The sequence below is a fragment of the Manis pentadactyla genome, chromosome X (assembly GCF_030020395.1).
Source record: "Manis pentadactyla isolate mManPen7 chromosome X, mManPen7.hap1, whole genome shotgun sequence".
NCBI classification, from domain to species: domain Eukaryota; kingdom Metazoa; phylum Chordata; class Mammalia; order Pholidota; family Manidae; genus Manis; species Manis pentadactyla.
Window position 1 is genome coordinate 1,231,856 of NC_080038.1, and position 22,986 is coordinate 1,254,841.

General features: G+C 47.7%; 1 protein-coding gene across 2 annotated transcripts in view; it reads left to right on the forward strand.

The window, feature by feature from the left end:
* Positions 1-21,134, forward strand: part of LOC118935950 (glycoprotein Xg) — a 33,002-nt gene extending 11,868 nt beyond the window's left edge. Inside the window, exons 3-11 of one of the 2 annotated variants that reach the window (XM_036932621.2) lie at positions 1,630-1,653; positions 4,584-4,646; positions 7,512-7,574; positions 9,115-9,177; positions 11,066-11,116; positions 13,877-13,915; positions 14,736-14,771; positions 15,845-15,961; positions 18,204-21,134. In XM_036932621.2, the coding sequence (XP_036788516.2) occupies positions 1,630-1,653; positions 4,584-4,646; positions 7,512-7,574; positions 9,115-9,177; positions 11,066-11,116; positions 13,877-13,915; positions 14,736-14,771; positions 15,845-15,961; positions 18,204-18,220 (473 nt within the window). In that variant the 3' untranslated portion in view covers positions 18,221-21,134. The remainder of the gene's footprint in view (positions 1-1,629; positions 1,654-4,583; positions 4,647-7,511; positions 7,575-9,114; positions 9,178-11,065; positions 11,117-13,876; positions 13,916-14,735; positions 14,772-15,844; positions 15,962-18,203) is intronic. The other variant, XM_036932622.2, reaches the window with a different exon arrangement.
* Positions 21,135-22,986: the final 1,852 nt, after the last annotated feature.

Genomic DNA, 22,986 nt, shown 5'->3' on the forward strand with positions numbered 1-22,986 from the left:
GGAGGAAGGGCTGCATTAGGGCCCACATCTAGCTGGGTGGCATGGGTGGGTGGGAGAAGGGCAAGGGTTTGGCACACAGGCTCTGTGGGATGGCATCGTCTTGGAAAGAAAGATAAATGCTGGTCTGCTCAGACTGAGATCATAGGGTCTGGCCATCGGGAGCAGCTCCCAGTCACTCAGCCCAGATAACCCACCGTGGCTGCTGGAGGAAGTGAGAAGACATGTGACAATCAATCCCCAATTTTAAAACGGGCATCAAAGACACAATGATAGAAAGCCAGCCCCTTCCCAATTTTCCCCGTCTGTGGAGGCTTTTGGTAATTATTGCCATGGGGGAGCAGACAGGAGGTTATTGTCTGTGCAGTAGAGAGATGTAATCGCACACACCCACATGGGGACACACTTCATCCTGCCCAGGGTGGATGCCATGGGGTCAGGGTGGCAGGGGGCGCATGGTTGCAGCCACGCTGGAGGGCATGGGGGGCCATATCCTCTGAGAAGCAACCCGAGCTGTTGGCACCAGGGGCTGGAATTGATGGACAAGGACTGTGCCCACGCAGAATACCTGCAACAGTGAGGCTGGGCTCAGATGCAGAATCATCTAAGAGGCTTTGACATCGCTGACCTATGAACCTCCTACGTGGGCATGGAAAGCAGGGATTCAAACACATACATGTACAGTAGCATAATTCACAGCAGCTGAAAGGTGGAAACAGTGCAGGTGTCCATGGACAGATGGACGAATAAGCACAGTGGGGTCCATCCAAGCGGTGGAGTATTATACAACTGTGAAAAGGACTGGGGTCCTGACATGCCACAATGTGGGTGAACCTTAAGGACATGATGGCACCTGCTGAGGGGACTTCCAAATGCCTGGTTTCCTCTGCAGTGACTGACCATGGCGCCTGTGCCCCTGGGGCCACATTTTTATCAGCCTCTGTTTCTCTGAGAATCTCCCCCCTGTGGGTCCGTCTTCCCATCCAGATGCCACACACAGGCGTACTGTGTCAGGTGTTATGCAAACCTGGTGATCCCGCGTCTGTGCAGGCTGACCTCATGGCATCACAATTGCCTGGGGCGGTGGATGACCCCGTGTATGCACTCCCTGGCACCAACAGGTGTTCAGTAAATGTTTGTTGAATGAGTAAACACAAGCATGAGGACAGTGAGAGAAGCATCGTTTTGGAAGCTGGAAGCCTCTCTACATATGTTTCTTTCTTCTCCTACCTGCTTGTCAGACATGTGGCCACCTTGCTGGGTCCCATGCACCAGCTGTGTGCTCACCTGTCGTGGATGCTCGCAGCTAAGAGAATGTTGCTGCAGCTTTCTGAACTCCCTTGCCTCCTCAAAGCCTTTACTTAAATTTACTTCCAAATGGGCCAAGCTGACCACCTTTATAGAGCCATCTCCACCCTCAAACCCCTGCACAGCTCCAGGGAAGACTGGTGGGCATGGGATTTAAGGGAGTTTGCATTCTCTTGGTTCTGAACACGACAAGGAATTTATGTTCATATCACTTCATCATTAGTGCCTTGAAATTGTCGTTTTTTAAATCAGGTATTAATGATTCTTTGAGCTGTCGATAAATCCTCGATAGTTATGGAATTTCTCTTCTCTCTTTGTACACAGAGCCCACCAAGAAGCCCAACTCAGGTAAGTCACAATTTGGCCGGACGGGATGGAGCCGATGCCTTTGGACTGGTGTTTTTGAAGGGATGCATGGAGATGTTTACAGGGTGGTGGATTGTGTAAAGGATGTGGGTGATAAAGGAAATCCCAGTCACTGGGGAAATGAAAATCAAAATCACAGTGAGATATCACTTATTCCCACTGGGCTAGCTAGTGTCAAACTAGAGGGAAAAAAAAAAACATCAGTGTTGGCAAAGGTGTGCAGAAACTGGAACCCTCATGCATTATTACTGGTGGGATTGGCAGCTGATGTGGAAAACAGCCTGGAAACTCCTCTAAAAGCTAAAAATAGAATTCCCATATGATCCAGCAAAGTCATTCCTAGATGTATATTAAAAAGAATTGAAAACAGGACTCCAGCAAAAACATGTGCATAGATGTTCATAGCAGCATTATTCACAACCACTGAAAGGTGGAAGTGACCCACGTGTCCAACAACAGATGAACAGATAAACAAAATGTGGACTGTCCAGATAATGGAATATTACTCAGCCATGAAAAAGGAAGGCCCTATGGACACGTGCTCCAATGTAGGTGAACGCAGAGGATGTGAGGCTGAGTGAAATCAGCCAGACACCAAAATATGCAATCATAAATGGACTTATGATTCCATTTATGTGAAATGTTCAGAATAGGCATTTCCTGTCCCTGTGTAAGCCTGCCTGCATGGAGTGAGTGTGGTCCCCTCGTGGGCCTGGCCAAGGGTACTTCAAAACAACAAACTGGCATTAACAAAAAGATGGAATTAAATTCCAAAGTTAAGTACTAGGAGCCAGTTACAGGGAAATTGGGAAGGGGGAGAATTGGGTCCTAGTAATCCAATGTTGCTGGATTTTGACTTTTTTTTGACTCACATTTTCTTGTTAAACATAAAATTTGAGTGTATATTCCTACATGAGTTGAGGAGAGAAAAATGAAGAAAAGGTAAATTTGATAAAGTAAATAGAGGTCTGGAAAGAATTAAAAAAAAGGACCATCAAATTTGTCATTGTTAGATCCTTTTTTTATGTCCCTCTGCCATTTCTATATTTTAAGGAATTTAATAATGAATTCAGGAACCAGTACTTTAATACCACCAAATGTCTACCTATGAATCCCTTCCAATAACCATCACCCTGTCAAAGATCAACAGTATACTGAACTTTGCCTGAATTGTTTCCCTTGCTGTGTTTAACTTTGCTTCTTCTTTGATGTGCATACCAAAATACTAAAAATTAATTTCCTTTTTACCATTTTCATGAATCCACCCTTCACTACCTTCCCACACCCCACCTTTGAAAGTCACCAATCTGTTCTCTGTATCTGTGGGCTTAGTTTTTTATTTTATTTTTCAGATTCCATTTATAAGTGCGATCATATGGTATTTGTCTTTCTCTGTCTGACTTAAATGCCCTCAGAGTCCATTCATGTTGTCACAAATGTCAGGATGTCTTCTTTTTCATGGCTGCATAATATTCCATTGTATATGTATATAAACCACCTTTTTTTTTTTATCCATCCATTGATTTTGGCAGAGTAGGGGGATATGTTTTACAACTTCAGGGTAGTAAGAATTTTCTTAGGTAAGATTCAAAAAGCACAGAGCTGTAAAAAAATCCATCGATTGGCCAATGCTAAAATATGAAACAATAATTATAATAATCTCTTAAGCACAGACTCTCCAAAGTGGGAATGTAAGTTGCTGGCTAGGAGAGGCTCTTTGCTGCTCATCAAACCAGAGAAGGTTTAATATACAAAATACATTGGTAGCTCCTTCCAAAAAAAGACAGATAGCCAAAAAAGAGAAGGCAGCTCAGAGGATAAGACTCCAACACCCTACACAGGTAAGAAAAAGTGCTCAAGGTCACACACATTCAGTCACAGACCAACGGAAATCACACCCAATGGGTTAAAGTTGTGGCAGCTCCCCTTTCTGGAAAGTCAAGCTGTCCCACACTGCGGCTGAGATGGTAACCCAGAAACCTGATTTGAAGAGCTGTTTAAATATAAGCATTGCTCTTCCCCGGAAACTCCGCTGCTGGGAACGCACAGCCGAAGCTCACGGACTTGCACGTGAAGACACATGCAGGGAAGGGTTGGTTATGGCATTGTTTGTAAAAGGGAAAAAAGAAAAATAGAACCCCTCAGACGCCATCGGTCAGGTCACGGGGGGAAACAGGCATTGGGGTGACTCATTTGAAGGGTGCATCTCAAAAATGGAGTATGCAGTTAATAATACCGGACTGCGTACCTGAAAGTTGCTAGGAGAGCAGATCTTAAAAAAGTGTTGTAACTCTATGTGGTGGCACACGTTAGCTAGAGTTACCGTGGTAATCGTTTGCAATATATACCAATAATGCATCCTGACGTCACACACACCTGGGGCTAATATAATCCTATGTCAATCCTACCTCAATTAAAAAAATTACATATATGCATATATATACAAAATGAACAGCTTTAAAAGAGAGAGAGAGAGAAACAGCCAGAATAAGAGCATGTTTAGTAAGAACATTGACACCGCTTATGCACCAAAGAAACGATACGTGTGTAGTAAAGTTTTAAAAGTCAATTAGGAGAGGTGCCCTCTGGAAAAGAGGTGGACCGAGAGGTTTTTACACAGAGCCAGATGTTCCTATTTTGAAAAGGAAGAAAAAAAAGTTACAAATAGAGTAAAATACAATTTCTTATCTGGGGAACAAAAATGAGGTTTTTTTTGTGTGTGTATGGTGTTTTGCTTTAAGTTCTCGGTTTTGAAGGTTCACTCCAAGGGGCTGAGTGGTGGGCGTCTGTAAGCCCATGGGCAGCAGATGTGAGTAAGATGTGGACGCTGTAGTCGCGAGGGTGTTTCACAGGCTGCTTGTAAGGGACGGCTGCTTTTCTCTGCTAAAAGCGCGATGTCGTTTTCCCCACAGATATCTACCCGAGGCCAAAACCTCCTTATCGTCCACAGCCTGGAGATCCCAGCAACGGTGGAAGTAAGGCTTCTTTTCAGGGAAACTGTCTTTGGAGTCATTGGGAGGGTTCACGTGGCTGTTTCAGAAATAAGTAACAGGAAACCGAGTTCAGAAAAGGGCGAATCGACAGTAATTACCTTAATGTCCAGCTCCCCTGACACCTGGAAAATATTGCATCTTCTCTGGGCATTGTGTGCCAGTGTGATCGATTTTTAACTTGGCTGGAGGACAGGTTGTTTTTATAGCCTATTTGTGAGTTTCCAAACAGGTTTGCCTTCAAGAAAGCCCCTCCGGGCTATGCATTTTATGTCATTTATCATCAGTGTCCCCACTGGAAAGCAGGTTGGGGGGGGACATTGGCCAATAAAGGCAAAATATCCTTATGTATCCAACACCTGTCAAACCCTAAAATCTGCTCTGGAGACACGGAGGGCTTCTGGAACCTTCTTCTGGAGCTGAGAAGTCTGGAAACTCAGGAGAAGGCTGCTGCAACTAAGGATGAGATCGAGGCTGTTACCTAATCAAAAAGCCACACCCAACACTAAATATATTTGTTTAAGGGATGGTTAGCTGACCTGTTTTCCTGCATTATTAGCATCCCCAGTTCCATGAATCGTTCCTCATACTTACTCCTTTGAGTATTTTCTGAAAGCTGATGTTGCATGGACCACTTCCATTCTACACGGTACTGGGAGAAAGTTTTCTTGCTCCAGTCTATTCGGGAAACGCCGGGGTGGCCATATGGCCACAGGCTTTCCTCCTGAGGGACTCCTCTGGACTCAAAGTGCTAGCGTTCCTCTAGGATGAATCAGCAGAACTAGGGTGACTCATCAGCCCCGGGAGTGGAGGCCACCGCACAGCCTGTTGGTTGGGGGGACCCTCTGTGCGTCAGGTCTCCGGCTGGCCGTGGAACCATCCTCAAATAAAGAGGGACATTGTTTTCCTGTCTTTGTTTTTATGCTGTGCTTAAAGCCGGTAGGATGATGCCTTTCAGACGACCCTGAATTGCTCATTTATCTGTGGCAGGAGACACGAGAGTCTTTTTGGACACTGGGAAAGAGGAAAATCAATGCACACACCAAATCAACAGGGAAATCCAGTCGGTTAGGACTTAACTATGGGAGCTGCCATATAGGATGTGCTCCTTACATAGCACCCAGGCTCACCCAGGCTCCTGCGTAGGTACCTAGAAAAGGAAGATGCATCATTAAAAGCAGTGGTGAAAAGTGCTTTGAATATAGGTGTTCTGGAACATACAAAAAAGGCCACTGTGGAGGGACAATATTGACAAATGAAGGGATGGAATGTTCTGGCATTTCTGCAAGGTCCTGCCCCTCGGTGATTTGACAGACTGCTGGGGGATGAGTTTACAGGTAGTCAACATACACAGCAAGTCCTGTTAAGACTGCTGCAAGGTCCCATGAAGCCGGGGGTCCTTCTCTTAGAAATAGACGGAGGGGAACCTAAGATTCAACCCTGCAGCACCTGTTCCATCCAGCTCCGTGGCTCCCCTGGGGCACCGACTCCATTTCCCAGTCCTGCTTTTGGGTTTACTCTTCATGTCTGCACCTGCCCCTTCAGGAGACCCTGACGTTGAACTCTGCTTTTCTCACTGGACCCCAGCCATGGGTCTCCGTGGTGTTTTGAGAGTCCTCAGGAGGGAGGCACAAATTCTCTTTGCTGGAAACTGTCATGGGGTGAATTGTTTCCCCACCAAATTGACATATTGAGATCCCAACGTCCAGGAGCTCAGAGTGGGACTGTTTACAGACGAGGTCCCTGAAGAGGTGATTAAGATAAATTGAGGTCATCAGGTGGGCCCTGATCCCACAGGACTGGCATCTTTATAAGAAGAGGCCATCAGGACACCGATGCACACAGAGGGACCACCATGTGGGGGACACAGAAAGAAGACGGTGTTTACACATCCAAGAGAGAGACTGTGGAGGGCCAGCCCTGCTCACACCTGAATCTTGGACTTCTAGATTCTACAACTTCAAGAAATGAATGTCTGTTGTGTGAGTCCCCCAGTCGGTGGCATTTGATTAAGGAAGCCCTCGCAGACTCATACAGCAGCTTTGCTTAAGTTTCTAAGAAATTGCTTAAATTCACAAACATGTCTGCTTTTACCCTTTTGCATTTTTATTTTAAGTTCCTCTGCTTTTAAATAACTTTGTGTTTAAATGGTGGGTTTACTTGGGAGGCTGGGATGGAGTCCAGAACCTCGTGAAGGAGCGATTGACGTAGGGTTGCTCTGGACTGACTTCTGAGAAATGCAAGTTCTGTGTCCGGCATTTGAACGGCGCCCCGTTTTCAAGGCGTCTCAGAGAAGCATTTTGTGCAGAGGCACTCTGCCTGGTGACTCCAGTGGGAGGCAGATGCTGGCAGAAATAAAGCTCCAGGGACAGGAGGCTTGGGCTAAGCTTCAAGGACCACTGAAGGGCATTGTGACCAAAGTTAAGAAACGCCAATGAGAGAATGTGTACCCACAGGTGGAAAGTATAGCACAGCGTCAAAGACAGGTGACTGGCTTTTGTAAACAATTCTAGCATTTGTGATAACCGTAGGCATGGCAACATTGACAGCCGAGCATGCACCGTATGACTTTCTGGAATCCATGAACTTCTTGCCATAAGAACCAGATGGGAGCCTCAGGAATCCACAAGTTTCCTGCATAAGAACCAGGCGAAGTGCTTCTGGGCACAAAGATGTTTTCTTAAGCTTCGTGCTTGAAGATTTTCCATGAAAAGAGGTTCCATGAGATGTCTGAATGGCAAATATAGATAAGCCATAACGTTGCTTTGTATTTTAGTCTTTACTGTGTGGGTGGTTCATCGCTGGGAGATGTCATTATTTTCCTAACTTCACCTTGTTGTTTTCTAACAGATATCTACCCCAGACCGAAGCCACAGCCTCGCCCGCAGCCTGGCAGTTCTGACCACGGTGGAGGTAAGTCTCAGGAGTATTAAGACACGTGTCAGAAGCATTGCCGTACGACGTACCATTTACTGTCCTGAAATTTCCACCCTGGATGGTGAGATACCAATTGCTTTTGAAATACCCAGAGGTTGTTTCCCAAGGAGACCCAGTCTCCTCCTCACCGGCACCCAAGTGTACGTCGGCAGAACACATTTTCTTCTCTTTTGGTTTACTGGACTGAAAAAAGGCATCGTGCTCCAAAGACAGGCTGTGTTTCTTAGGAAGGAAAGCAATGCTTTCTTTGTCCTTTGCTGTTCTTTTTGGATGTTCTGTTGACTTTGGCTTCCCTTTTTGAGAGGCACTGGGGCCACGTTGACAGAGTTCCAGGAATATTTCACGTGAGATTTTGGGGAATGACGTACAAGTGGGAAGACCACTCAGGAACGTGTGCTGGCGGATGAGGATGGAAGCATCTCAGCAGCTCAACTGCTTGGACAAACACATGCGCAGGCAGACGGGTGCTGGGGAAATCCAAGCTATGCTGAGCATCTTAGTTTCTCCCTGCTCTGGCAATAGGGCGCAGCCCTGATTCAGACGCTCTCATTCCTGGATTCCAAAACACTCTTGGTTACGTCCAACTGGACAACCTACAGATTTGTTCAAGCACTGTTTCCTGAAAGACTTGGCTTGGGGGCATCTCCCTCTCCAAGACCAGACCTTCTGACCCTAAAATGTTGTCTCTGCACACCCCACTCTCCTTGGCCATCCTTTCTCCACATTGCTTTGCTCTGCGGTGTCTTTTATGTTCTAATAAGCCATGTCATGATGTTGTTTTTAGTTAATTTCCTTGAATTAGAACAGAAAATTCACAAAGGTATGGGACTTTGCTTTCCTTTACTGCTTTCTGAGCCCCAAGCACTGCGGGACATACAACAGGTCCTGGATAAAGATTGGTTACATGAACAATGTCGGAGCCAATTTCCTCGATGGAGGACTAATTCCTAAATGCCTCCGTCAAGCACAGACCCTCAACTCCGTTTGCTGGAATTGTCTACAACAGCCTCTATACCCCCAAATCCCTGGCCCTGTGATTCACAATGTCCTTGAATATGTTAGTAAGGGACTCTCATCAAGATTGTTCTCTATCCAAAGATGTTTCAGGAGACACCCCTTTAAATAAAATAAAATAGATTTCCTGAGGTCTCCAGAGCCTTGAGTCTAATCTTGAAATTGCTGTCGTATCTCCAACTTTGCACATTTCTTTGATGGCAGGACGTGCTTAGGGACCTACTGTATAGGGTTCCTCTCCAACCCTGCTCTGGGAATGTTTGGCTGACGGAGTTAAATCAACCACCCTTCCAAGCCTGATGGGTTCCCTGACCCCTATCCCTGCAAGCAAGGCGGGCTGCCCACCAGACACCTCCCTGGGACATGTGACCGTTTGGCCCCGGTGTCCTGGCGTCCTGCAAGGGGCCTGCCCCATTCCCATAAGGTGCTCCTGCAGGCTTGCGTTTAAAGAGGGCTTTTCCTGGGGAAGGCTTTTAGGAAGGCCCTATTCTCCACCCCACAGGTTACTTCAGCGATGTGGACCGGGATGACGGCCGCTACCCACCCAGGCCCAGGCCACCTGCAGGTACGCACGGGGCTCCTCTGCCTTGGTTGGGGAGGGTGTTGGGGTGGCCATGGCCCCAAGTGGGAGGTGGTGTTCTGGGCCCAGTCCCGCAGCACTGCATCAGGGGGTGTGTTTGTCATATTTGTGCGTTTTGCGGGTTTGTGAGGTGGACAAAAACTGGCAGTGGGACAGACTCCGTTTAAAAGTCAGGTGCTTGTCCTTATATGGACGTGTGTGTGTATCCATTTATCTGTAACATATACGTGTGTGTACACATATGCATACCTTTATACATACATGTGTATACATACCGTATAGATCATTATATGTGTGTGCATATATGTGCCTTTATACATGTAGGTGTCACTCTATATATTTCAGTATATATCCCTTTATTTGCACTTATATGCACCTTTATATGTGCATGTACATATTTACATGTCTGTGTTTACATATGCATCTTTATAAATACATATATCCATATTTCCTCATAAATATGTGTCTATATACATCATTTCTTTATATAGTGTGGATGTATATGTGTATAGTTCTACATATCTTTATGTATATATAATTTATATACATAACACTATATGTATTCATATATATTTATATATGCATGTTCATATATATATTTGTAAAATTATGTATGCATATACCTTTGCATATATATGTATATATGTATCTTTTTATATATACATATACCTATTTTTATATAGGTATATATGTACACCTTTATATATGTACATAGACATTTTATATGAATATATTTATGTACCTTTATGCACATATATCTTTATGTGCTTACATATCTTTTTGTATATTTATACAACTTTTATATACATATATACATTTATATATGTATTTATTGTATACTTTTAACATATATAAATATGTGTGCATATATATTTTTATACTCACATATATATAAAATTTGTATGTGCCTATATCTTTATATATATGTATCTATATCTTTATACACACATGTACACATGAAATTCATATGTGCATAATCTTTATGTACACATCTTTTCCACACATGTATATATAAAATTTTAATGTAAATTTTTTGTGTAATTGGCATGTGCATACATGCATAGAGTTTTTCATACATAAATATATAAAAAATGCAGAAAGACAAATAAATATATTTGTACATGTTAAAGTACAGATACAAATAAGTGTAAATATATAAAGTATATATACATATATAAAGCATGGAGTCCATACATGAATATACAAAGAGCACACAGAAATGCATAAAGTGCAAATACACATGCTCTTTCTGGAGACAGAAAGGCACAGGCTTTATGAGAGAGCAGCTTGCCCAGCTGGGACCCAAGCTGCAGCGTGCGAGGCTGTGTTTCACGGTGCAGGAGGTCTCTTATCTGCTCGGTTCTGCGATTTAATTTAGGAGAAGTAAAGGACCTCTCCCCAGTCTCTCGCCAAGGGGTGCATTTGTCATATGGATGAGCAGGTGGCCTCTGCTCATCTTCTCCATGAGGGTTAAACGCCGTCAATCCGTAGGTTTGTGTGGAGGCTTATTGCAGTGATGGCCAGAGAAACATGAACTGCCTGTCTTTCATCAAGGGCACTGATGGGATGGTCTGCCCAGACCTCCTGGTCACAGCTGAGCTTGCATTTGGGTCTCTGGTTCTGCCTGAATTTCTGTACAGGAGGCGGACATGGCTGTGTTGTGGTATGAGGCCCTTGGGGTGTCTTCTCTGAAGTCCTTTCCACAGGGCCATGTCTTGGTGTGACTTTTCCCACCGGGAGTCCATGACTTTGGAAGGCTCCCTGGTGGCCTCTGCTTTTTGCCACCATGTGGGGCTCCCTCTGCAGTAACTCCGGGGCATGACTTTGTCACCATTACCGATGACCCAGGCAGACACCTGCTTTTCTCCCACAGGAGGCGGTGGAGGCTACAACCCCGGTTACGACGGCTACGGAAACACGCACGGTACACCCAGTGTGGGGGCGGCGGGGGGTGCTGGGCTGGGGTGCTGTTTCTCGGGCTCCCAGCTGCACCCCGCATGCCTTCCTGCAGAGTCCTGGTGTGGGTTTGCTGTCTGCTGGCGAGTGCTCTTCCATGCCCCCCTGCCTGGACTCTCTGGCTCTCCCACCTCTGCTGTCCCGGGTGCAGCCCCACCTACCCTAATCCAGGGCGTGAGAAACAGCAGGGGACCCACAGCCCTCATTATGGGGAAGTGTGAAGAGCTCTGGGGCCTCTCCATCAGGCAGCTGAGCCACTTCAACCAGGAAACACTTCAGAGTAGCAAATTATGCCAAAGAAAAAATAGGACTTCCTGCAGGAGGGGTAGACAGGGTCCTTGTGTGGGCTGAGCGTTCCTCCAAGCCGCCCGTGGGTCCTGAAGTCCTCAGACAGTCTCTGGTTCTGTGCAGGACGATTGGGAGCCACATGTCATCAATGGCAGAAAAAAACAGTATGGACTGATGTTTTTAAAAACTTGATTTGTAGTTGACATATACTAGTTTCAGGCGTACAACATAGCGATTCAGTATTTCTGTGTATTGCCGAGAAATCACCCCAATAAGTCTCCTGAACATCTGTCACCCCACAGTATCCATATTTTTTCTCATGATGAGGACTTTGGCGATTTCCTGCCTCGGCAGGTGTTTAATGTACAGCACGGCCTTGTTAACTACGGTCACCGTGCTGTGCATTGCACCCCCAGGACTTTCTAGTTTATAACTGAAGTTTGTGCCTTTGGACCCCCTTCAACCCCCAGGCAATCTGTGGATCGATTTTAAAGCATTCTTTTTTGTGTAGTTGCCATTAGTTAAGGGTTTTGAGCATGACTTGTGAATGGAGGGAGCATCTTTTTGGTGCGAACTGGTATTTCTGTAGGGTTTTAACACAATGTGCCATCTTCCCAGGGGGATGAATCTTCCTAACCTCTGGAGGGTGGGCTGTTATCACCTCAGTTTTACAAAAGGCAAAGACTAAGGCTCACTCTGTCCATGTTAATGGACAGACAGCCGTCCTCATAAGGTGGCCCTGTCAAGAGCATCAGCTTTGAGCTCAACGTGCTAACAGGACACTCCTGTCTTCCTGTTCCTACAGAAATAGTAGGGCCAGAGCCATTTCAGTCTTTTTATGAACAGCCATGTGGAGCCGGGTCAGGCAAGCCCTTTTCCCCCATGCACATGCCCCGTAGGAGTCCCTGTGTGCCCACACTTATTAGAGTGGGGTCTTTAGTTCTTGGCCAGATGCACAAAGTTAGAAAGAAATGACTCATCCCACAGTGGCTCCAGAGCCCCAAGAGTTTCTGTGAGTTTTTTAGGGCATCAGTCAGGACTGCATTGGCATAGCGGGTTTTCCAGGAGCCGGACGCACGCCCATCTGCACGATGGATCTTGTATCCTGAAGGCTGAACTTTTATAAAACATCCGGTGCTCACGAGCGGGGCTGGGGCTGAGCTACTGGACAGAGCTGGTCTGGCCCCAGGGGCCCAGCACGGTTCCAGGGGCTCCACGCTCATGTTTGTGTCCGGCTCCTGCCACCACCATCTCCCATCGGTGTCTGGAACCCCGTCCTCCGGCTCTGAGCTGGGCGAGGCTGTGAGTCCGATCAGCGCGGGGTGTGGGCTTGGCAGCAGGTGAGTCACACAGCCTCTCCCTGCAGGCGGCAAAACGTGTTTGACACCTTCTTCCTCAGGTGGAATGCGGACAGGCCAGGGCTGACCTCGGTCCCAAGGCAGCTCTGCTTCCTGGTGATGTGGACACAAGGTCCCCTCGCCGTCCTGAGACCTGCTTTTAAAGGGCGGGTTTCTCTAATGCCCAGTGCATCAGTCTGCTCAGGTCTCCACAGCAAAGGACTCCTGATGGGTGGCGTATGCCTCACACATTATGTCCCCTGTCTGGTGGCTGGACCCGGAGGTCCAGGTGTGGGCAGGGCTGGGCCTCCTGAGCCTCCCTCCTGGGCATGTGGACCGTCTTCTCCCTGCGTCCTCACGGGGTCATTCTGTCCTCATCTCCTCTTACATGGACACCAGTCCTATGGAATCAAGGCCCATCCTGTGACCTCAGTTTACATCAATCTCCTCTTTAAAGACTCATCTCTGGAAACAGCCCCATTCTGAGGTCCTGGGGGTGAGGCCTGCAACATATGAATTTAGGGGTCGTGCAGTCTAGCCCCAGAGAGCCATTATCCACGTAGAGGAGGCAGTTAATTAACTTATTCTTCAGTATTTAAACAATTCCCACATATGCTATTCCACTTCAAAAGGAATGAACTTATCACCAAGCTGCTTGGTTAGCACCATGTCGAAGCTTTCTTGAAAAATTTGCCCCCAGACCTTAGAAGAAGGACCAAGAAATGTCCCTTCCTTTTCCCTGGCTGGGACTACTATTTGGGGTCTGTTTCCCTGGCAGGCCGGCCCCTCCCACCCTGGCTGTTCTCTGACCGCACAGCACATGTTTGCACGCAGGCTGAGCCACATCTGCTCTTCCGGGCCGAGTGTTAATGTGACTTGGTCTTGGTGGGTCTGGAGAATGCCGGCAGAAGCCACGCGGTTTGCAGGGCGGACTCAGCCCCCAGTGTGCGTGGTGGGAGGACGCCCCCAGGGACTGGGCCTTCCCTCTGCATGGGTGAGATCTGGCCAGCCTCCCACGCACCCTGCCTCAGGCAGGTGGGCTTGTTCATCACGGTTCTTGGGAGATGGGGTCTTCCGTCTCATGCACTCTTTCTGTTCCGCAGGAGGAGGGCGGTATAGACCCAACTCTCACGGAAGTCATGGTACAGGGAGTATTTTGTAAAAGCTATGTGTGGGGAGGCTGTCTTTCCCTAGAACTAATCCTGTCTGGGTGCCTGGGGAGCTCATCTTATGCCTCCTGCATGGAAGCTAATTGGCCCCCAGGGTCTCTGCTTATGGGCTCACGGGTCAGCGAAGCATTCCATGTGGCCTTAATTCCGGAAGGACGAAGGCTGGCGTGCAGTGTTACTGTGGGTGTATGCGCCCACATGTGTGTGTCAGAGTAAGCGTGTGCACATGTGGGTCCATCTGTGTGCCACACACACATTCATGTGAATGTGCGGGCATGGAGGTATGTATGCAGATATGTCCTGTGTGTGTGTGCATATGGGCATGTGAGGTTGTACATGCATGTGCATAAGTTTTGTGCATGTGTGCATTGTTTGTGGGGGGTATGTACACATGTATGCATGCCTGTGGCTTTTGCACACATGCATTCCCGTATGCACACACATGCACACGTGTTGCCATTCCCCCTGCACGTGTGGGCGTGTGCATTGTGTAGAGGTGTGTGTGCATGTGTTCCGTACACAGCATGCACATGGATGCTTGCACACACGCGTGCATATGCCTTCACACCTGTGATGGAAGCGAGTCTCCGGCTCCCTCGTGGCCCAGCCCGCTGCTCCCCATCCCACGCAGGGTCCACGCCTCCGTCCTAAGGCTGCCGCCCCCTGGGGGGAGGTCAGCCCCTCCAGGAGGCCAGTCTTACGCGCTCTGCTCACGATCCTGTCCCCAGCTCCCTGCAGTGCCCAGCAAGGTGAGGTGCTTCCATATGCATGACCATGTGCCTTTCCCTTCCAGGTGGAGGAGGATACGCGGGTTATGACAACACGCAGGGTGAGGCCCGGGGCCCCGACGTCTCAAACACCCCACGTTTGCCTTTACTGGGGGAAGGGCTACTGAGGGCCGTGTCAGCCTGATGGCTGTCCTGCAGCTCTGAGTTCAAGGAAGTCCTGAACCCAGATGTGTCCCTTCAGCGCAGAAGCAGCTCCGAGATGAGGGGGTTGATGCCTCCCAGCTTTGAGAGCAGGGGTTCCTGCAGCCACCCCACTGCCATCACACTCCCCATCCTGTGCCTGGTACTAACGTGAAGTCAAGCAGGAGAAGGGGAGGAATTCGTGGACATTTTGCCCCAGAAAAGCCCCCAAGCATCCTGCCATGTCAAAAAGACAGGGGCTGGAGTCCGGGAGGCAGGCTGACCTGTGCTTTGGTGGTACATAGGGGTCCTGTGTGCAAGATAGGGGGGTTCCCCCTAGACTTGGCTGGGGTGCGGGCAGGGAACATTTCCTGGAGGCAAGAATGTCCAAACCTTGTGTCCTGGGAGCCTCCTGCAGGGGGTCCCACATATCCGCCCCCCACTACACGCCTGGTGCTTGACCCAGGCCGATGGAACACACGGCTGGTTCTCTCCCATGGACGCAGCCATGTCTCCCTTTGGGGTGGAGTGGGTTTCTGCCACACAGGTCCCCCACCTGGGGTCTTTGGAAAACCAAAATTTCCCAGTGAGCTTGCCTTGAAGGCATCGATGTCCAGTGGGCACCAGTGCCCAGAGCCCCACTGTACATTGAGGGCAGGACACTTGGTTTCAGTGTGTTTTGTGGGGTTTTCTTTTTGCATGACTAAACATTCCAAGTCTAAAAAGGTACAAATCTGACAACCTAAACAAATCTCCCCAAAACACATCAGAGCGGCTTCTGTGCGCTTCTCTGCCTTCGATGCCCCAGACGGGACCGGGCAAGCCGCGCGTAATAAAATAAAAAGCTGAGCAGAACCTGTTCCTCAGGTTTCTCACTGAGATCTGCTGTTTTTTTCCACGGATGTGACAGTGGGGAGGGCGAGGGGACATGGGTGCGGAGCCGTTTAAAATAAGCGTTCTTCTCAGAGGACTGTGCTCTTCTCGACTCTGGCAGGCAACACAGTAGCGAAAATCGTGTCTCCCATCGTATCGGTGGTGGTGGTGACGCTGGTGGGCGCGGCGGCCAGCTATTTCCAGTACAACAGGAGGAGAAACTGCTTCCGGACACACGGCAAGTTGCCCTCCAGTTTTGGAGTTCTCATTCTAAAGCGTGATGAAAATATTTTCTGGCGTATTTCCCTCGCCCTGGTATTCTGGTTAAGTCCGGGAGTGACCCCCTGGCCCCATGCATTGATTTTTAAGTTGGTGTTTTATCACAGACACATGGGAGTGTCACAGAAAACAGTGCATGCATTTTAATAGAGGACGTTTTCCCCTTATTACTTTAAAATACTGTGCAACCTGCATGATTTGGCATGCCGGCAAACTGTGTAACTAACTAATGCACACTGGACATTTCCCAGTGAAATTTTGAACAGAAGCAAGTCAGGAAAAATACTTGTGTTACACCTAGAATGTGCGCATCTTTGTGCCAAGAGAAACCCCCAATTGTCAAGCTTTCTGTCGCATTCAGAGGCTACATGCAGACCCTGCAGAAATGGGTGGGGGTCCTCTGGATTTCTGCTTCAGGGTGGGGTCCTCGCTCCGGGTTTGAAGGCTTGTGCCTGGCTGGATGCACTTGGGAGCAGAGGTCCTGGCTGCCGGTGCCTGAATGCCCCAGAGACCCAAAGGGAGGGTAAGAGTTGAGAGAAGGATGCTTTATTGCAGAAACAGCAGCTCAAAATTTAACTGGGGGGCGGGGGGAATTGCAAGGTTTGGTCCCAAGACCACCCATGTCTGAATCTATCTGGGCTTCGCCGGCCTCTCCCCCAAGGCTCCTTCCATCCTCAGAGGAAGCTATGAACCACAAGCCTATTCTGTCTTTTTTTCTGCATTTTTGTGCCTTCAAAACCCTCAAAACCTGCCGGCGGCCTCCCTCTGCTGGTGGATAGGAGGTACTGACTGATGCCGGGGCAGGCAGACACCCCCACGGTTTGCAGGGGAAACTGACCTAGAACCTGCCATTAGTGGCTACGCACCTTGTTATTCACACAGGCACCGTGCGTTTCCTTTGGGGCACCGCTGGTGGTGACCTGTAAGCCCTCGTGAGCCCCTGAGCTCAGGGCTGGAACAGGTGGGGGGGGGGGAAAGGGAGGCATTTGTTCCAGGTACAGAATGTTAAGGGTTAGCAGGGGGGCACCAACAAACTCAGTTGTCAGGATGCATCGTATTCTAGTGCAGTGTGAAAACCCGAATCACGACTTGGCAAAGTCTGGCCTGGGTCTCGCTGTCCGTTTGCATAAAGTGTTCTTGGAACCCGGGGCCGAAGTGACAGGTATAAAGGCAGGGATGCACAGATCCATGCAAGCCCAGACTCCGCCTTTTTTCAGATTGCGAGCCTATCGTGGACTTTGTGGCGCATTCATTTTGATGTTGTTTAAAACATGGCGTTCAAGTGTTACTGTGTATCTTGATTTCTGAGTTTTCGGGCACCTGCTGGAAGTTTTTGTGTCCACGTGTCTCAGCCGATTTGGATTTCAGGAGCAGGTGGAGGTTTTTTTGTTTGTTTGTTTTTTTAATGTGACCCACGCCTTTCCAGTTTATGTGAGGTGGAGGCCTTTTTTGGAAGCCCTTTCCTGTGTTTTCGGGAATGACACAAATATCCCACCTACTTCTTTAATTGTGTTTCTATGGTAACATCACCAAGTCCACCCAGGACGGAGTAAGTCAGGGGTGCACACAGGCTGTCCCGCCACGAGGGGACCCCTCCCAAGGTGGGCAGGACCAGTGCTGGGTCGGTGTGGTCTTGCTGGTTGCAAAACTCTGTAAGTGGTCTAAGAAACGGGAACCCCCAGATGGGAGGCAGGGCTACCACGGGTGGACCAGAAGCTTTCGTGCTAATGTCGCCCAACATCCGTGAGTTCCGTCAGCGATGTCACCTGTCTCTGAAGGATGGTTGACATGGTCTGTTGACCCATGTAGGGGATGAATTGCAGTGCACTAGCTGGGCAGCTGTTTGCACGGCGCAGCCCCACCCTGAAGTGTGAGCAGCTTAAAGGGCCAGTGTTATGAGGACGGGGCCAACTCCAGGGTGACCGATGTCTGTCCCTCAGCGTGGACTGTGTGACCATCATGCCTCATTTTTATTCTGCAAAACAGAAGTAGCAATAACTCTGATATCAGAGATGAGGATGTCTAATGGGACCACATCCCCAAAAGGGGTTCATACAAAATTCATTTCGACCAAAACTATTATTCACGGTGCTTAACAAACAGCAAACAGTAGAAAGGATAATAATGCTTTAAAATCCATCCATAGAGTTTTTAAATTTTCAGCCTGGAGATGACATTTTCCTCCTGATCTTCCCTTACAGAACCAGAGAACATCTGAGGATTTCAAGACCCACCAGTTGCCTTAAGAAAATACGAGTCCAGACGAGTACACCGTTTATCCCTCTTGTGAAAAGTTCTTTTTTATTCTTGGTGCCATCTGCCTTCCCAGAGTGGCTTCTGTCCCGCTCAAAACACGAGCTGCCTGACCAAGCGTTCCCACCACACAGGATACATTAGATGGCCCAGCTCTGGGCTGTAAAAAGGTTGCTGACCTGTGGGTTCGACCACAAATTTGGACTCTGTTTGGGGTTGCCAGCTGCCTCATGGGGTGGCAGGCACATGTTTGTCCCCATGGACCTCATCTGCATGCACAGTGGCCGTGGAACAGCCTGGGGTCTTGGGTGGGGATGTTGTCTGCTTCTGAGAAAGGAAGAAGGGGGTGCAGGTTTCAAACAAGCTGAAGCCAGAAGCATGCCTTCCGTCGCCATCTTCAGCTGCGTCAGAAATCCTGGGATGTTCACCTTGCAGGTGAAGGGGGAAGGGATGACTCTCCCCAGCAATGTGAGCATGATTTTCACAAATATGCATCCTCACTCCCTGGAGAAAACCAGAGCTGGAATGTCAAATGCAAAATCGCTGGTTCAGACCATCTTGGGGAATGGGTCTTCGGATCCTTTGTCATGTGAAATCTTACGGTTTCCATGTTCTCTGCAAACCACAGAACTGCGATGCAGATATGCACATGTTGGGTCTTTCCGTGTTTATAGACTCTGATGCTCTCAAGGTACTGATTCTTTGGGCAACCGCATTCTTTCCCCTGGTGTATGCTTTTAATTTTTACGGGAATACAAAATCTTAAATCTTCAAACATCTAGGATGAATATTCACTCTTGGCTTCTGTTCTAGTAATACTTCAGCGGGGAGGAATGCGGGCAGTTTGACCTGTTGGTATCGTGTGATTCAACCGAAGGAAATGTTCATAGAAGTTTGCAGCTTTGCCCTGAAATTCAGAAGCAAAGATGAGGACATGCATTGCAACGTGGACCTCAAACAGGATCTGTGAAAATCTGACTGTTCATGCGGGGTGCTCACCCTTGTGGACTGGGAACTAAGTCTCCCAAGAGAAGGCGTCAAATGCAGAAAGCATTTCAAAAAGCCTCCCAAACTGGAAAAGAACTCTGAACTAACTTGAGACTTAAAATCAGACATCCCAGCATTACGCGTCTCCATCATGAATTTCTGTACGATAGGAACGATCTGAAGGCAGCTCTATTTCCGATTTGAATACGAGGATTCTCCACGTTTGTGCATATTTTCTTCTATGTGACCAAGTTTCAATATGTGCGTCTCAGTGTGATTTTAATGGACCCTTTGTTAAAAAGCACACGTGTGGGTGTATATATTCGGCCACACACACGGTTCCCACAGACGCATATATCGCCACGTGGAGCTGAAGCATTTTCAAAGAGAATTCCCCCCAGTTGCTGGAACTGTCATAAACAGTTTCTCCATTGTCATCAACCATCGTTCAATGTGACATAAACGTAAAGGGGAGAGTTGGGCTTTAAAGCTTGTGTTGTGCATTTTGGGTTTTCCATCTCCTTTCCATATTTAGGTTTATAAACCTAAACGTGTAGAACAGGAGTGGAAGGGTGTACACATCGTGAAGCGGCGTCACTTTGCATGGATCCCGTAAAACCCTTTCTGGTCTCCGTTGTGTGGCCTCGGGTGCACATCCCCCCTGGGGTGGTCTGTGATCAGTCCTGATGGACAAGGTAGATGTTGGAGAACCGGATGGCATCTGGCGTCAGCCAAAGGAGGAAATAGTCTCGTCAGCCCACTCGGAACAGGATGGATTTTGAATGTACAAAAATAGTGGCAGAATTATGGGATCGCACTCCCCAAATAACAAGAACAAAGAATGGTTAATGTTCAACCTAGTAAAAATAGACTGTATTTGGCTCACTATCCCTGGGAGAGTCTTTTTTCAGGAGTGACCGGGGCCACCTGCAGGGGCATTCTCCCCACACTGCAAAGAGCAAGAACTTCCCAGTCAGTCCCAGTCTTTTGAAAGGGGGAGAGGGCAGCATTGATCGTGGGGCATAAAAAGCCCCCAGTCCTGTCCTCTTCCTGGAACTTGAACGTGCGTGGTGGTCTGGAGGTGACTCTCTTCACGTTGCAACAGCCGCCAACAAGAGGATGGATGGTCACCATAAAGCTGCATTACCATTTCCACTTTCCTACATACACTGAAAAAGCAACTTTTTTCTCCCCAAGTGTAACCCGTGCTGGACAAATCTTTTCCAGCTGCAGGAGAAGACAGTGTGGACATGCTCATTCCAGTGTGACTAAGTTGGAAGCGCAAACCACACACACACACACACACACACACACACACACAGCATTCATATATCATTACAGCTTGAATTGCATCCCTCTGCCCAAATTCTTGTGTTCGATTTCTAACCCGCAGGAACTCAGACGTGACCTTATTTGGAAATAGGGTCCATGCGGAATGTAATTAGTTAAGGTCGCGCAGGAGTGACCCAGTAGGACTGGCATAAAGGGGAAATTATAAATGGACTGGTAATAAAATGTATTCATAAATTGACATATAACACTGTAAAATATAGAAAGGGGGAATTTGGACACCGACAGGCACAAGGAGCGTGTTGTGTGCAGCTGGGGTTTAAGCTGCCACATGCCACGGAGACCCCAGGAGCTGTGGGAGGGGCCGTGGCCCCGTGGACGTCTTGGCCTCAGATTTGCCCCCTGCAAAGCTGGGAGACATGGACTATCTGTTGTTGAAGCTGCCTGTTTGTGGGACTGTTTAGGCAACTACAAGACACTCCTCATCCCTATTGGGTATGTGATTTCTTCTCATTTAAGAGACATGATGGGGATCCGTGTAGCCTGCCTGCAGAGGTGGTCTGCGAGGCCCATCATGATTAAACGCTGGACTCGGAGGCTCACCTCAGGGGTTCGTTCACAGGCTGGCTTCTCCACTTGGGGGCTGGGTAACATTAGGCAAGTTCTACACCCTCTCTGGGCTTCCTTGACCTCAACAGAAAAATAGAATCTGCCTCATCCAGCGGTGGGGAGGGTGTGTGAGCTGATGTAGGAAATGCATCCCGTGTAGGGCCTGGTAGGGACAAAGGGCAGCAGATGCAATGGGGACAAAAATAAAAATTAGCTTTTTATCTTAAAGAGAAGGAAACTCATTATCATATAAATAGGGCCTTGTGTAGAACTTGGATGAAAGTTGAGACTAATGAAATCAACACCTCAGAAGGGGATCAAAAGCACTGAGTGTTTGACAATTGTGGTCATCACCCCATTCCTGCAGCCCAGTCAGCCTAAAGTTCTCAGCGTTCCCAGCTGGTCACTGAGGACTTGGGACAGTTCTGGCTGATAATGTACATGCCACCTCCATTTTTGAGGATGTATGAACCTCCTGTTTTCCAAAAATAGTATCTTCCAGCACGGGAAGTCTGTCTTGCTTTTGGGGAGGGATTGGTGCCCCCGTGGTCCGGATGGAGGAACCCTTCTCCTGGGTGGATTCTGTCCACATACCCTCTTTAAACTATTCCTGCCCTCATTTCTGCAAACTAGCAATAGAAAGATCCCTTTTCAAATGTCCCCCTTTTAATGTTCCCTTGTTTTCTTCTGATGCATGCATTTTCTTAAGATATCAAGGTTTTCTCATACAACAGAGTCGCCAAACATCGTTAGCCTCTTACGATAATGGCAAAAAGCCAATCGTGCTTCCTGACAAGATCTCACTTATATGTGGAATCTCAACCAGCCAGACTCAGGGAAACAGAGCATAGACTGATGGTTGCCAGGGGCTGGGAACTGGGGACTATGGAGAAGCTGGTTTACAGGTACAGATTTATATTGTAAGATGAGTTAAGTTCTGGGGACCTACTATTCAGCATGGTGACTACAGTGAACATGTATCTAGTTAACTTAAGTAGTGCTTGCATGTTGCCAGAAGAGTAGATCTTAAATGTTGTCACCACGAAAAAGAAATGGGAATTACATGGTGGGGTGGAGGGGTTTGCTAAAGAGTATGGTGGCATCATACTGCAATATATAAATGTAGTGAATGACCATGGTGTACTAAGGCTACGGTGGCATCGTACTGCCCATGGTGTATTCTTATTAAACTTCCACAATTTTATTTGTCAGTTATATGTCAACAGAGCTGGAAAAGCATGTTCTTTCTGACTTTCCTGCAGGCATTTTTGCTTGGATTCTGTAGATGATGTTTTTAGTGACTTTGGAGAGATTCTCCTCTTTCTTTCCATGGCAAATTCCCTATGAATGTAATTTTCTGTGATAATTCATATTGTTTGCCAAACGACTTTGTGTTTTTGCTAACCATAGGGAATCTGACTTTCACATCGTGTTTTCTTTCTACTGCAATGCAGCTTGTTTATTTGGGACACTTTTTAATAGGATCTGTGTGCACATCTGCCACTTTACCTTCTTTGAGATAATTTGCTGTACATTTGGTTGCTGTTTCATCCAGAGATTGTAGAGCACCTGATTCAGCGTCTTCAGGTGTCCTTGTGATTCACCTTTGAGGAGATCTCTATTGCCTCCCACCTGTTCCCAAATCCAGTTCTTAAAAAAAGCATCTTTATGAAACCCTGAAGATGGGAATACCCATCCAAACCACCTTTTCTTGCTGTCTTAGGAGAGCCAGTCACCCCTAAATCTCACATCCGTCTTTTTCTTCCTTGACAAAAGTCACGTGGAAATGTCTTGTGATGCAGAGAATGGTTTCGGGTCTCACCAGACCTTTTCCTATCAAGTATC